General features: G+C 35.7%; 1 protein-coding gene across 4 annotated transcripts in view; it reads left to right on the top strand.

The window, feature by feature from the left end:
• The window catches only part of LOC125933671 (phospholipid-transporting ATPase IB-like), a 222555-nt gene that overhangs the window by 125181 nt on the left and 82770 nt on the right, over window positions 1-14604 (top strand). For all 4 annotated transcript variants that reach the window (XM_049646742.1, XM_049646740.1, XM_049646743.1 and 1 more), the window contains 2 exons: window positions 5442-5552; window positions 11327-11401. In XM_049646742.1, the coding sequence (XP_049502699.1) occupies window positions 5442-5552; window positions 11327-11401 (186 nt within the window). The remainder of the gene's footprint in view (window positions 1-5441; window positions 5553-11326; window positions 11402-14604) is intronic.

The following is a 14604-nucleotide window of genomic DNA, read 5'->3' as shown; positions in this document are numbered from 1 at the left end:
AAACATCTTGGTTATTTCCAACTTTGGGCAGTTATTAATAAAGCTGCTACAAATATCCATGTGCAGGTTTCTGTATGTGGCCATAAATTTTCAACTCCTTTGGATTTATACCAAGGAGTGCCACTGCTAGATCATATAGTAAAAGTATAAAAGTATGTTTAGTTTTGTAAGAAACTGCCAAACTGCCTTCCACAGTAGCGGTACCATTTACTGGAATGCATTTAAGAAGAGTGTGTGGCCTGTGATGTACAGCCCCTGCATATTTGTAATATCCAAGCTGTTTAATAAGAACACTTCCTGCTTCTACATATTAATATTTTGACTTTTGAAGAATATTTTAATCAATGTAAGATCAGCTTTTAATGGATACAATATTTTCACCACAGTTGAGCAACTAACAATAAGACTTTTCATTCACTCTTGGTGAATTCGGGAGCCACATGTAATTCTTGAACAGCTCCCTAGGAATAACCCCATACTTTGAGTAGAACATCCCTGCTGGGGCTATTCTTGTGGTGGCCGTCTTTGAGAGGCTAGATGATTTAGTACCCTGTCCACAGGTAAGCAGGTGCCTGAAACTTGGGTGGTAACAAAACGGATTCCTAGGATTCTACAGCATAGATGAGGAGTGTATTACCCCGGTGTTTGAATCAGATCCATTCTGATTAAGTGTTCTAGTTTTACAACAGGGAAAACTAAGGCTCCTATGTGCTAGAGTATCTGGGTTACGAGAAGTGTCAGTCAACTATGATCAAAGCACCTGTGTCTGTAAACAGGGAAATGACCACACCAAACTCTCCTGATCCTGTCCTAAACTGTTCTAAATGCCGTCAGGATACATGCTTCCGATGATCTCAGCAGTTATATGTGACATAAGCCTTGAACTGTTAAACACTGTGCACACACCAGGCTGGCCAGTATCAGGTATCCTGGGGATCCAGGGAAATATTTCTCCTTTTTTGGCTTGTTCTTTTTAGATTCCACATTGTAAGTGAAATCTTATGGTATTTATCTTTTTCTGTTGGACTTATTTCACTTCACACAACACCCGCCAAGTCCATTCATATTGTCACAAATGGCAAGAGTTTATTCCTTCTTATGTCTGATATTCCCATTACACACACACACACACACACACACACACACACACACCCCACATCTTCCTTATCCATTCATCTATTGATGGACACTGAGGTTGCTTCCCTATCTTGGCTATTGTCAGTAATGGTTCAGTAAACATAGAGGTGCATATATCTTCAAATTAGTGGTTTTCTTTTCTTTGGGTAAATACACAGTAGTGAAATTACTGGATTATATGGTATTTCTATTTTTAATATTTTGAGGAGCCTCCATACTGTTTTCCACAGTGACTGCACCAGTTTGCATTCCCACCAGCAGTGCTAGAGGGTTGGTTCCCCATTCTCCACATTCTCACCAACACTCGGGATTTCTTGTCTTTTTGATTCTAGCCATTCTGACAGGTGTAAGGTGATATCTCATTGCGGTTCAGATTTCCACTACTCTGATGATTAGTGATGTTGAGAATCTTTTCATGTGTTTGCCTGCCATCATATATCTTCTTTGCAAAAGTGGCTATTGTCCTCTCATTTTTTAAAAAAGTATTTAAATTCCAGTTAGTTAACATACAGTGTAATATTAGTTTCAGGTGTAAATATAGTGATCCAACACTTCCATTCGGTACCCAGTGTACATCATAACAAGTGCCCTCCTGAATCCCATCACCTATTTAACCCATCCCCCACCCACTTTTGCCCATTTTTAATTGGATGTTTTGCAGCTTTTTGGTGTTGAGTAACTTCATTACATATTTTGAATATTAACTTCTTTTCAAAGACACCATTTTCAAATGTCTTCTCCCACTCAGTAGGCCTTTTCATTTTGTTGATGGTTTCCTTTGCTGTGTAAAAGATTTTTGTTTTGATACAGTCCCGATGGTTTATTTTTGCTTTTGTTTTCCTTGCCTGGGGAGATATGTCTAGAAAAGTGTTGCTAAGGTCAATGTCCAGGAGATTACTGCCTTTCTTTTCTTTTTTTCCTTTTTTCAAGTTTTTAAATTTAAATTCCAGTTAGTTAACACACAGTGTAATATTAGTCAAGGTGTAGAATTTAGTGATTCATCAAATACAACACGCAGTGCTCATCACACTAGTGCCCTGAGTTTCAGGCCTCACATTTAGGTCATTTTATTTTGAGTTTATTTTTCCACATCATGTAAGAAAGTGGTCCAGTTTCATTCTTTTGCATGTAGCTGTCCAGTTTTTCCAACACATTTTTTTGAAGAGACTTTTTTTTCCCCACTGCATATTCTTGCCTCCTTTGCTGTAGATTAATTCACCATGTAAGCATGGGGGTATTTCTCAGCTCTCTATTCTGCTCCACTGACCTGTGTCTATTTTTGTGCCAGTACCATACTGTTTCCATTACCACAGCTTTGGAATATATCTTGAAAGATATATTGGTCTCCTTTCTCAAGATTGCTTCAACTACTTGGGATCTTCTGTGGTTCCATACTAACTTTAGGATTATTCTATTTCTGTAAAAAATATTTAGTATTTTGACAGGGATTGTATTGAATCTGTAGATTACTTTTGGTACTATGGACATTTTAACAATATTAATTTTTCTAAATTAATGGAATATTAGCATGGAATAGCTTTCCATTTCTTTGTGTCTTTTTTAGTTGACTTTATCAGTGTTCTATAGTTTTCAGAGCACAGGACTTCTGCCTGTTTGGTTAAGTTTATTCCTATGTATTTTATAATTTTTTAATTTAATTCTCAATTTTTCTTAATTTCTCTTTTTGCCACTTTGCTAATAGTACATAGAAACACAACAGATTTCTGTATATTAATTTGGTATCCTGCAACTTGCTAAATTAATTTATCAGTTTGAATAGTTTTTTGGTGGAGTCTTTAGAATTTTCTATGTAGAGTATCATGCTATCTGCAAATACTATCAGTTTTACTTCTTCCTTATCAATTTGGATGCCTTTTATTTCTATTTCTTGTCTGACTGCTATGGCTAGGACTCCCAGTACTATGTTGAAGAAAAGTGGTGACAGTGGACATTGTTGTCTTGTTCCTGATCTTAGAAGGAAAAACTCTCAGTTTTACAGCATTCTGTATGATGATAGTTGTGGGTTTGTCATACATGGCCTGTACATACATGGCCTGTACATACATGGCCTGTATTATGTTGGCATGTGTTCGCTCTAAACTTTGTTGAGTGTTCTTATCATGAATGGATGCTGTATTATATTTAATGCTTTCTCTTCATCTATTAAGATGATCATATGATTTTTTCCCTTCATTTAATTAATGTGGTGTGTGATGATTTGTGAATACTAAACTATTTTTGCATCCTTGGAATAAATTCCACTTGATTATGGTGAATGATCCTACTATATTTAATGTATTGTTGAATGCAGTTTGCTCAAATTTTGTTGAGGATTTCTGTTATCTTTGTTCATCAGAGATATTGACCTATAGTTTTTGTTTTGTTTTGTTTTGGTTTGTAGTGTCTTTGTCTGGTTTTCGTATCGGGGTAGTGCTGCCCTCAGAGAATGTATTTGGAAGCTTTCCTTCCTTTCAGTTTTTTGGAATAGTTTGAAGAGAATGGGTAGAGTTCACCTCTGAAGCCATCTGCTCTGGGACTTTTGTTAGGAGTTTTTGATTGCCAATTCAATTTTGTTACACAATCTTCCAAAAGAAGAAAGAATATTTTTAGGAATTTATTTCTCCTAGGTTGTCCAACTCCTTGGCTTATAATTTTTTATAATAGTCTCTTATAATCCTTTCTATTTCTGTGATATGTTATTTCTCTTCTTTAATTTCTGATTCTGTTCATCTGAGCCCTCTCTCTTTTTTCCTTGATGGAAAAAAGACTGGCCAAAGGTTGATCAGTTTGTTTATCTTTTTAAAGAACAAGGTTATGATTTCATTGATCTTTTCTATGTTTTTTCTTGTTTTTCATTTATTTCTGCTCTGGTATTTATTATTTCCTTCTGCTATGTTTGGATTTTGTTCGTTTTTCCTTTTAGTTGTAAGGTTAGGTTTTGTTTCTTGAGGTAGGCCTATATTGCTACACATTTTCCTCTTATAACTGCTTTTACTGAGTTTCAAGGATTTGAGGCCATTGTGTTTTCATTTTCATTCCTCTCCATGTATTTTTATTTTCCTGTTTGATTTCTTCATTGGTCTACTGGCTGTTTGGTACCATGTTGTTTAGGCTCCATGTGTTTGTGCTTTTTCTAGTCTAGCTTCATGTCTAGCTTCTTCATATCAGTTGTAGTCAGAAAAATGCTTGGTATGATTTTAATCTTCTTAAATTTATTTAGACTTGGTTTGTGGCCTAACACATGATGTGTCCTGGAGAATGTTCCATGTGCACTTAAAATGAATGTGTATTGTTACTGTGTTGTTTTTGGATGGTATTTTCTGTATATATTTAAGTCCATCTGGCATTCTAATGTGTTGATTTTCTGCCTGGGTGATCTATTCACTGATGTGAGTGGGGAATTAGAGTCCCCTACTATTATTTTATTGCTGTGAAGGTTTCCCTTTGTGTCTATTAATATTTGCTTTATTTAGGTGCTCTTATGTTGGGTGCATAGATCATTACAACAATTATATCCTCTAGTTGTATTGATCCCTTTATTATTATATAGTGCCCACTCTGTCTCTTGCTCCAGTATTTGATTTCAAGTCTATTTTGTCTGATAGAAGTATTGTATCCCCTACCCCCACTTTTTATTTTTTTGACTTCCATTTGCATGGCATATTTTTTTTCCATCTATTCACTTTCAGCCTGTATGTGTCTTTAGGTCTGAAGTGAGTCTCTTGTAGGCGGCATATAGATAGGTCTTATTTATTTTATCCATTTTGTCACCTTATGTCTTTTTCCAAGTGTTTCGACTGTTTACATTTAATGTAATTATTGGTAGGGGTGCCTGGGTGGCTCAGTCAGTTGAGCACCTGACGTCATCTCACGGTTTGTGGGTTTGAGCCCCACATTGGGCTTTGCGCCTATAATGCCAAGCCTGCTTTGGATTGTCTGTCTCCTTCTCTCTCTCAAAAATATATACTAATAAGTCACTAATGCAGGAGACTGAACTGATTCATGCTCAGGCCCCCATTAACAGGCTATTTCACAGCAATGATAATACTTTAAGCCACATTTTGTTTTCCTCCATCTTGCTTTGACCCAAGAGCAGCTTTGACTGTAGAGAAGATGTCATGCCGTGGTGTGTGCCATTTTATACTTTTCCAAGAATGAATGTTAGCCCAAGAACTGTAAATGGACATTTTCCTGTTTCTTCCCCATCTGTCTCCAGTCTTTTGTATGTATTCTACAACAGTGGGTCTAACAAATACTTTGCTGTTTCATTTGAACTTGCCCTGACTGTTGTTTCCTTCTTTTAGTTTAGCTACTTGGAGAAGCTTCTGTTGGTTCATGGAGCTTGGAATTATTTTCGAGTGACAAAATGCATATTATATTGTTTCTACAAAAATGTCGTGTTATATGTTATTGAGGTAAGAAAAGATATGCTTTCTTTCATGAAAAAGTTAGGTCTTTCTTTGACATCATGTATGGTAGTTTAGTGGTTTGTTTTTTTCCCCATATTTGTATCATTTAAATTACCATTACACAATTCTGCTTTAGGTTTTTGCTCAAAGTTATTTGGTAAATTTGAGTCTTCTAACCACCATCCTGACTTAAGCACTTATATAAGCCTTAAATTTGGCTATGGAAAAATATTGTTTAGTATTTTACTTTGAAATAATTATGGATTCACAGGAAGTTCCAAAAATATTTTTTAGAAGGTCCCATGAAACAGTCACCCAATTTTCCCCAAAGATAACACCTTGAATAACTCTAGGACATTATCAAAACCAGGATATAACTGACTGAGATTCATACTTCACAAGCTTTACCCACACTTGTGTGATTCTATGTACTTTTATCCATGTGTATATTGATATAACCATCACAGAAATCGAGACAGACCACCCCACCTCGGCCCCAATGATACAGACCTATTCCATCACAAGGATCCCACTCATGCTACCCCTTTATATCCACATCCAGCCGTAGCTTCTGACAGTGACTAATCTGTTCCCTATCCCTATCCTTCTTGTTCTTTCAAGAATGTTCTGAAAGTAGGGGTGCCTGGGTGGCTCAGTTGGTTAAGCATCAGACAAGATCTTGATTTCGGCTCAGGTCATGATCTCACAGTTCGCAAGATTAAGCCCAATGTTGGACCCTGCACTGACAGTGCAGAGCCTGCTTGAATTTCTTTCTCCCCCTCCACATGCTTTCTCTCTCAAAATAAATAAATAAGCTTTAAAAGAAAGAATGTTATAAAAGTAGAATTGTGTAGTATATAACCTTTTGAGATTGGATTTTTTTTTTTTTTTTTTTAGTCAGTATAATTCCCTTCAGATTGATCCACGTTGTTCCCTCTATCAATCATTTGTTCCAGACCATAATATTTATCACCCACTTATTGAAGAGCATTTGTATACAGATTTTGGGCAAACATAAGTTTTCACTTATTTAGGACAAATGTCCAAGAGTACAATTGCTGGATCATATGGTAGGTGTATATTTAGTTTTTTGTTTTTTTTTAAAGAAACTCCCAACTATTTTCCAGAGTGACTTTACCATTTTCAATTCCTAGCAGCAAAGTATCTGTTATTTTGTTTCTCTGGATCTTTCCCAGCATTTGATATTATCACTATTTAGTATTTTAGCCATTCTGATAGATGGTTAGGGTATCTCATTGTGGTTTCATTTAATTATTTTATGTTAGAGAAAGAGTGTAAGTAGGGGAGAGGGGCAGAGGGAGAGAGAGAAAGAATCTTAAGCAGGTTCAACTCTGGGACTTGATCCCATGACTCTGGGATCATGACCTGAGATCAAGAGTTGGACACTCAACCAACTGAGCCACCCACGCAGCCCCCTCATTGTGGTTTTAAATTGCATTTCTGCAGTGGCTAATGATGTTAAACATCTTCTCATATACTTATTTGCTATCTATACATCTTCTGAAATGTGTCTTCCCATCTTTTGTCTAAATTGTCTAAAAACTAAATTGATTTTTTACTGTTAATTTTTGAGAGTTCTTCACATATTTTAGACATTAGTCCTTTGGCAGATATGTAGTTTGCAAATATTTTCTTCTAGTCTGTATCATGTTGTTTTGTCATCTTAATAGAGTCTTTCAGAGTATAAGAGTTTTTAATTTTGAAGTGGTCCAATTTACAATTTTTCCTTTTATGGACCATGCTTTGGTTCTGTGTCAAAAAACTCTTTGCCTAGATCTAGATTCCAAAGACATTCCTCTGTGTAGTTTTCTAAAAGTCTTGTGTTTTACACTTAATGTCATGATCCATTTTCAGTGAATTTTTGTGCAGAGTGGAGGGTTTAGATTTTCTATTTGTTTTGCCCGTGAAATTCAATTACTTCAGTGCTATTTGATGAAAAGGTTATCCTTCCATTAAATTGGTTTTCTACCTTTGTAAAAAATCAATTGGGCAAGTAATAAAGAAATAGGAAATATCAACAGAGTATAACTAGTAAGGAGATCAGATCAGTAATCAAATACCTCCCTGGCAAATTATACCAATCGTTCAAAGAAGAATTAAAATCTACCTCAAACTCTTCCAAAAAATTATAGAGAAACAAACACAAACTCATTTTACGAGTCTGGCATTACTATAAAACCAAAGCTACATTACAAGACACTAGAAAACACTACAAGAAAGCTACTAACCTATATCCCTGATTAATACAGGTGCAAAAATCCTTGGCAAAATACTAGCAAACTTGAATTCAGCAGCACATTAAAAAAGGAATAGAAACCATATCCTGGAATGCAAAGATGGTTCAATATATGAAAATCAGTCAACAAAGGAAAAAAAAAGGCACATCATCTCGATGCAGAAAATGCATTTGATGAAATTCAACACTCTTACATGATAAAAGCATTCAACAGGCTAGAAAGAAAAAAAATTCCTCAACATAATAAAGGATTTTCATATATGAAAATCCCATAGCTGGTATCATGCTCAGTGGCGAAAGACTAAAAGTCTTTCCTCTAAGATCAGGAACAAGGCAAGGATGCCTGCTCTCACCACTTCTATTCAACACAGTACTGGAAGTCCCAGTAAGAGCACTGGGGCAAAAGAAAAAAAAAAAGAAGAAGAAAGGAAGGAAGAAAGAAAAACATCCAAATCAGAAAGGAATAGGTAAAAGTATCTCTGTTTACAGAGGACAAGATCTTATATGTGGAAAATCCTAAAGATGTCAGAAAATAATGATCAGAGCTAATAAATTCAATAATGCAACAGGATACAAACCAACATACAAAAATGTTGTATTTATATACACTAATAACAAACTATCAAAAAGGGAAATTAAGAAAACCAAGGCGGAAAAACACTTGTACACCAAAAACTACAAAATATTGCTGAAATAATTTGAAGATACAAATAAATGGAAAGACATCCCATGGTTATAGATTGTAAAAGTTTATATTGTTAAGATGACAGTATTACCCCAAATGATCTGCAGATTTGTATGCAATCCCTACAAAAATCACATGTTTTGGAGAAATAGAAAAATGCATCCTAAAATTCATACAGAGTCTTAAAGCATCTTGAATAGCCAAAACAATCTTGAAAAATAACTGAGAAGTCTCATACTCCCTAATTTCAGAACATATACAAAGTTACAGTATTTAAAATGTGTTTTACTGGCATAAAAACAGGTATATAGACCAATGGAATAAAATAAAGAACCCAGAAATAAATCCTAGTGTATATGGCCAAATGATCTTCGAAAACACCAAGATTACATAATGGCGAAAGGATAGTCCCTTTAGCAAATGCTGGTGGGAAAGCTGGATATCCATATGCAAATGAAATAAATAATCAAATACACCATTTACAAAAGTTAACAAAATTGATTAAGGACCTAAAAATAATACCTAAAACTATAAAGCTCTTATAAGAAAATAAAATGGAAAATCTTCATGACACTGCGTTTGACAATAATTTTCTTGGACATGACATGAAAGCACATGCAACAGAAGCAAATACAGACAAGTGGTTCTACATCAAATGTTAAAACCTCTGTGTTGATTGTGACAGTCAACACAGTAAAAATACCTACAGGATATGAGAAAAATACTCGCAAATTACATAGCTCATAAGCTAATGTCTAGAATAGTGAGCTCCTACAACTCAACCACAAAAAATCAATCTGATATAAAGTTGGGTAAAGAACTTGAACAGACATTTCTACAGAGATAGTATATAAATGGCCAACAAGCATGTGAGAAAATGTTCAACACCACTAATCATTGGAGAAATGTAAATCCAAACCATAATCAGGTATTACATCAATTAGGATGGCTACTATTAAAAAATAAAACAAAACCCCCAGAGAATAACAAATGTCGGTGAGGATGTGGAGAAAGTGAACCCTTGTGAACTGCAGGTATGAATAAAAATTGGTGCAACCACTATGGAAAATAGTATGATGATTCCTCAAAACATTAAAAATAGAATTACATGATTCAGCCATTCCACTTCTGAGTATGTATCTAAAATACTGAAAGCAAGAATCTTTTTTTTTTTTTTAATTTTTTTAACATTTATTTATTATTGAGAGAGAGAGAGAAGAGAGCAGGGGAGGGGCAGAGAGAGGAGGAGCCACAGAATCCAAAGCAGGCTCCAGGCTCTGAGCCGTCAGCACAGAACCCGATGCGGGGCTTGAACTCACAAACCGCGAGATCATGACCTGAGTCGAAGTCGGACACTTAACCGACTGAGCCAACCAGGTGCCCCTGAAAGCAAGAATCTTGAAGAGATATTTACACACCATGTTTAATGCACCATTATTTACAATACCCAAGCAGAAGCAACCCAAACGTCCAGTGACAGATGAAGAGATAACCAAAATGTGATATATAAATACAATGGAATATTATTCAGCCTTAAAAGGAAAGTAAATTCTGACACATACTATAATATAGATGAACCTTGAGGACATTGGCTAACTATGAGTCACACACAAAGAGCCAAACAGTGTATGATTCCACTTACATGGGGTATCTAAAATAGTCAAATTCAGAGAGACAAAGGAGAGTGTTGGTGACCAGTGGCTGAGAGTTGAGGGATATGGGGAATTGTTCTGGGGTACAGAGTTTCAGTTTTGCAAGATGAAAAAGTTCTGGAGACTGGTTGCACAACGATGTGAATATACTTAACGTTACTGCACTGTACACTTAAAATTGGTCATAGTTCTTACCACAATTAAAATAAGTTGGACATACTCATGTAGATACATACTATGTGTTTCTGGGTTCTCTACTCTAACTCCTTGATTTCTGTGTCTGTTCCTCTGCCAACATCACACCGTCTTGAATTCTGTAGCACTACCATGAGCCTTAACATCAGGTAGAGTGAGTCTTCTCACTATATATTTTTAAAATTGTCTTAGTTATTCCCAGTCCTTTGCCTTAAATTTTTCTACTCGAGTATAAATAATATACATTGTTATATTAGTTTGAGATGTACAACATAGTGGCTCAACCATTCCGTCCGTCACTCAGTGCTCATCACGAGAAGTATAGTCTGAATCGCCTTCACCTATTTCACCCATCCTCTCATTCACCTTCCCTCTGGCAAGTCCCAGTCTGTTTTCTATATTTGAGGGTCTGGGTTTTTTTGTTGGTTGGTTGGTTGGTTGCTTTTGTTTCTTAAATTCCACACAGGGGTGAAATCATATAGTATTTGTCTTCCTCTGACTTATTTCACTTAGCATTATACAATCCAGGTCCATCCATGTTATTGCAAATGGTGGGATCTCACACTATTTCATGGTTAATATTCCATTGTATATATACCACCTCTCCTTTATCCATTCATCTACTGGTGAATAGTTGGGCTGCTTCCACATTTTTGCCATCGTAAATAATGCTGCAGTAAACACAGAGGGGCAGAGATCTTTTCACTGAAACAATGCATTATTGGACAATCAGATCTAAGCATTTCATTGAAATTGTTATTGTTCTTTCTCTATCAAAAAATAAAGAATGAAATAAAAATTCTAAAATAAATGTACTGCCTTTCTGTTAAGCTCAAACACTCAAGCTTGATTTTATTTACATTCTGGCAAAATTCCATTTGATGACATGGGAAAAAAAGAATGATAAAGCATAGTATTTTAAGTACTTCAGTGAATGGAAACATTTAGGTCAGTATTGATACAAAACTTCATGAACTTTCTTCTCTTTCAGCTTTGGTTCGCCTTTGTTAATGGATTTTCTGGGCAGATTATATTTGAACGCTGGTGCATCGGCTTGTACAATGTGGTAAGTAAGCATTCCCTGTCTCTATCTGATAGCATGCGAAACTTCAGTGACATTCCTTTACTGTTTACGTCTGGGAAGTGTATCTAAGTCAATCATCTGTATACATAGCGGGCAGCACAAATACCTCTTTAGAGCCTTTGTTGCTGCGACACATCCCGCAGAAGCCCAAGCTCTCCACACATGGTTTCAATCATAGCAGATCATTCTATAGCAACTGCATTAAATTTGTACTAATGTATTTTGATAATACATCCAAAATCTCCTTACTGAATGCTTGCACAATGTTTTCAGGCTTTTAAGCCAAGTAATTATTATTGAACTCTACCTCAACCAATTCCATTTAATACATAGAATTAATATTTATCTATCTTTGTATATGTGGGTGTGTGTTCATAGTGTAACTCCATGGCCTTTTAAACCTGGAAGAAAATTTGTCCTTTTGTAAATATATCATCCTGTGTTTGTATGAAATGATGAATTTGATATCGAGTCCTATGTTAAGAATGAATGTAATAAATAAATGGAATTTTCTACAACTAAGCAATCCCATACCATTACTTAACTCATTTTATTTTATTTTATTTATTTTTTTTATTTTATTTATTTATTTTTTTATTTTTATTTATTTTTTTAATATATGAAATTTACTGTCAAATTGGTTTCCATACAACACCCAGTGCTCATCCCAAAAGGTGCCCTCCTCAATACCCATCACCCACCCTGCCCTCCCTCCCAACGTCGCTCCTTATCAGGGAAATACAAATTAACTCATTTTAAATTCAAACACTGGGAATAAACAATATGGTTAAGTTCATCTTAAAATTTTTGGTTTCTTTTTCTTGTATTATTAATTCTACTTTAAAGATTAGCAGTTAGGGAAACCTAGCGTAAAAAATAGGCTCCCGGTGAGCATATCATGACTTTTGTTTTGTACTGCACTGTCATAGTCATGTTACCGTCTGGATGCTGTGTGCCTTAATCCCTAAAATTCTGTCTTCTAGGAGCTTAAACTCTGAAACAGCACAGACACAAGTCCCCGGCCAGAAGTCATTAAGTGTCCGATAATACAAAGATGTCTAGTGCTAGGAACAGTTACAAGTCAACTCCAGGCGCTTCTGGCTAGTGCACTACACCCATGAACCTGAGGTCATACACATAGTTGCGCTACCAGGCTCTTGGTCACAGACGACAACACTCGATGCGTTGTTTCTTTGTTTATTGTTTTTGAAGTGTCGTTACATACTGCGGTAGGGAGTGGCACAGTCTCTCCTCTCTGTCAGATAATTCACTATGGAGGTGTCTGGTGGGCTCAGTCGGTCAAGTGTCTGACTCCTGATTTTGTCTCAGGTCATAATCTCACAGTCATGAGATTAAGCCCCACATTGGGCTCTGTGCGGACAGCAAGGAGCCTGCTTGGGACTCTCGCTCTCCTTCTCTCAAAACAAACAAACAAACAAAAAAACCAAACATTTTTTAAAATTAAAAAAAAGAAGAACATTCATATGAATGCATGGCCACAGATATTAGTCAATAGAGTCTTATTTTTTTCTTTAATGAACAAAAGCACAGAAACTTTTTTTTTTTTATAAACAGTAAAATGAGGGCTACGGTGGGAAACTTAAAATTATAGACATTTTAGGACAATATATGATGACTTATTAATAGCCATTGACTTACTAAATCTTATCTCATTATAAATATATTTTGCAGATGGGGAAAAAAGAGGAGGCCTAGACATTTTTCATAGTTACTGGCAATAAGAGAGAGCTAAATTTAAATCGGTTGTCATACTATTTCTGGAGGTCATGTATTATTTCTGCTTCTTCCGCGCATGACTAACTGCTATAGGAAACCTCCTGCCAGAAATAACCTATCAGACAAAGTATATAAAATAATGATTTTCAAACATTAAACGACAGGCTGCTCATGACTGTGATCCTTGAGAGAAGGCCTCTTCCAGGCCACAATGCAGGAAGATGGACCCAAAAGAAAGCCCAGGTGTCTAAGCGAGTTGAAGACACAGAGGTTGGAGTGCAGGACCAAGGCAGCTAGAATGTCAGAGGGAACTATACTGAGAGAGAGAGACAGCGTGACGCCGGAGATCCGTAGCTGGCCCCTGCGAACTATTGCTTCTGCTCTGTGTCTGCATGAGAAAAGTCTACCCGCAGCTAGGGAAAGAACCACTGTAAAGTGGGAGGCTGTCGCCAAAAAAGAAAGTAATATTTGAAGTAACAATGATCGAAAATGTCAAATCTGATGAAAGCTCACAAATCTAAGAACCTCAACAAATTCCAAGAAGAAGAAACCTAAAGAGAAACACACAAATGTTCTTTATAACCAAATTGCTGAAAATCAGTGGCCAAGAGAATAATCTTTAAATCAACCACATAAACCAATACTGTGTACAGAACACAAACGTGCGAATAAAAGCAGATTTCTCGTTGAAAACCATGCAGGGCAGAAGACAATGGAATATCTTTAAAGATCTGAAAGAAGGAAAACAAATCCATCGGTAAAAATGTCTTTTGAAAATGAACCAAGAAAATAGAAAACTCCTCACCAGAAGACCTGTAATACCTGAAATGTGAAAGAAAGCTCTTCAAACAAAAGGAACAGTACATCAGGATGAAATCTGGATCTGTCCAAAGAGGAACAGAAATGTTAATTATGTGGGAATTTATAAGACACTTTCCCTCTTCCCCTCATTTTCAATCATGATGCCAGATAACTGTTTAAAACAAAATTAATAATGTATTCTGGGAACTGTCATTAATTTAGAATTAAAACGTATGATAAAGATAGCACAAAGAATGTGAGGAGGGATTTGGGAGTGTATTATTTGAATTTTGTGATACACTGCATATGTATACTGTAAATTTTAAAGAACTAAAACCCCCAAAAGTTATGGCTAATGAACCAATAATAGAGATAGAATAAAATCTTAATATTCAATTACTTCAAAAGAAGTCAGGATATAAGGTAAAACGGAAGACTGCACCAAACAGAAGAAAACAGGACCATGGTAGATTTCAATTGAACCACATTTATAATTACACTGTAATTATCCCAATAATTAGAAATCCTAAGAATCCTAACTATGTAACAATCTAATAACACAGCTTATTAGAAACTAAGGAGAAATGAAGCAGATCTTGATATAATTAAATGGCAAGTTAAGTAAATGGACTCTTGCCTTCAGAGGC

This window comes from Panthera uncia (assembly GCF_023721935.1).
Source record: "Panthera uncia isolate 11264 chromosome A1 unlocalized genomic scaffold, Puncia_PCG_1.0 HiC_scaffold_16, whole genome shotgun sequence".
NCBI lineage: Eukaryota > Metazoa > Chordata > Mammalia > Carnivora > Felidae > Panthera > Panthera uncia.
The sequence above is the reverse complement of the archived record's forward strand: the minus strand, read 5'-3'. Positions and strand labels throughout refer to the sequence as shown.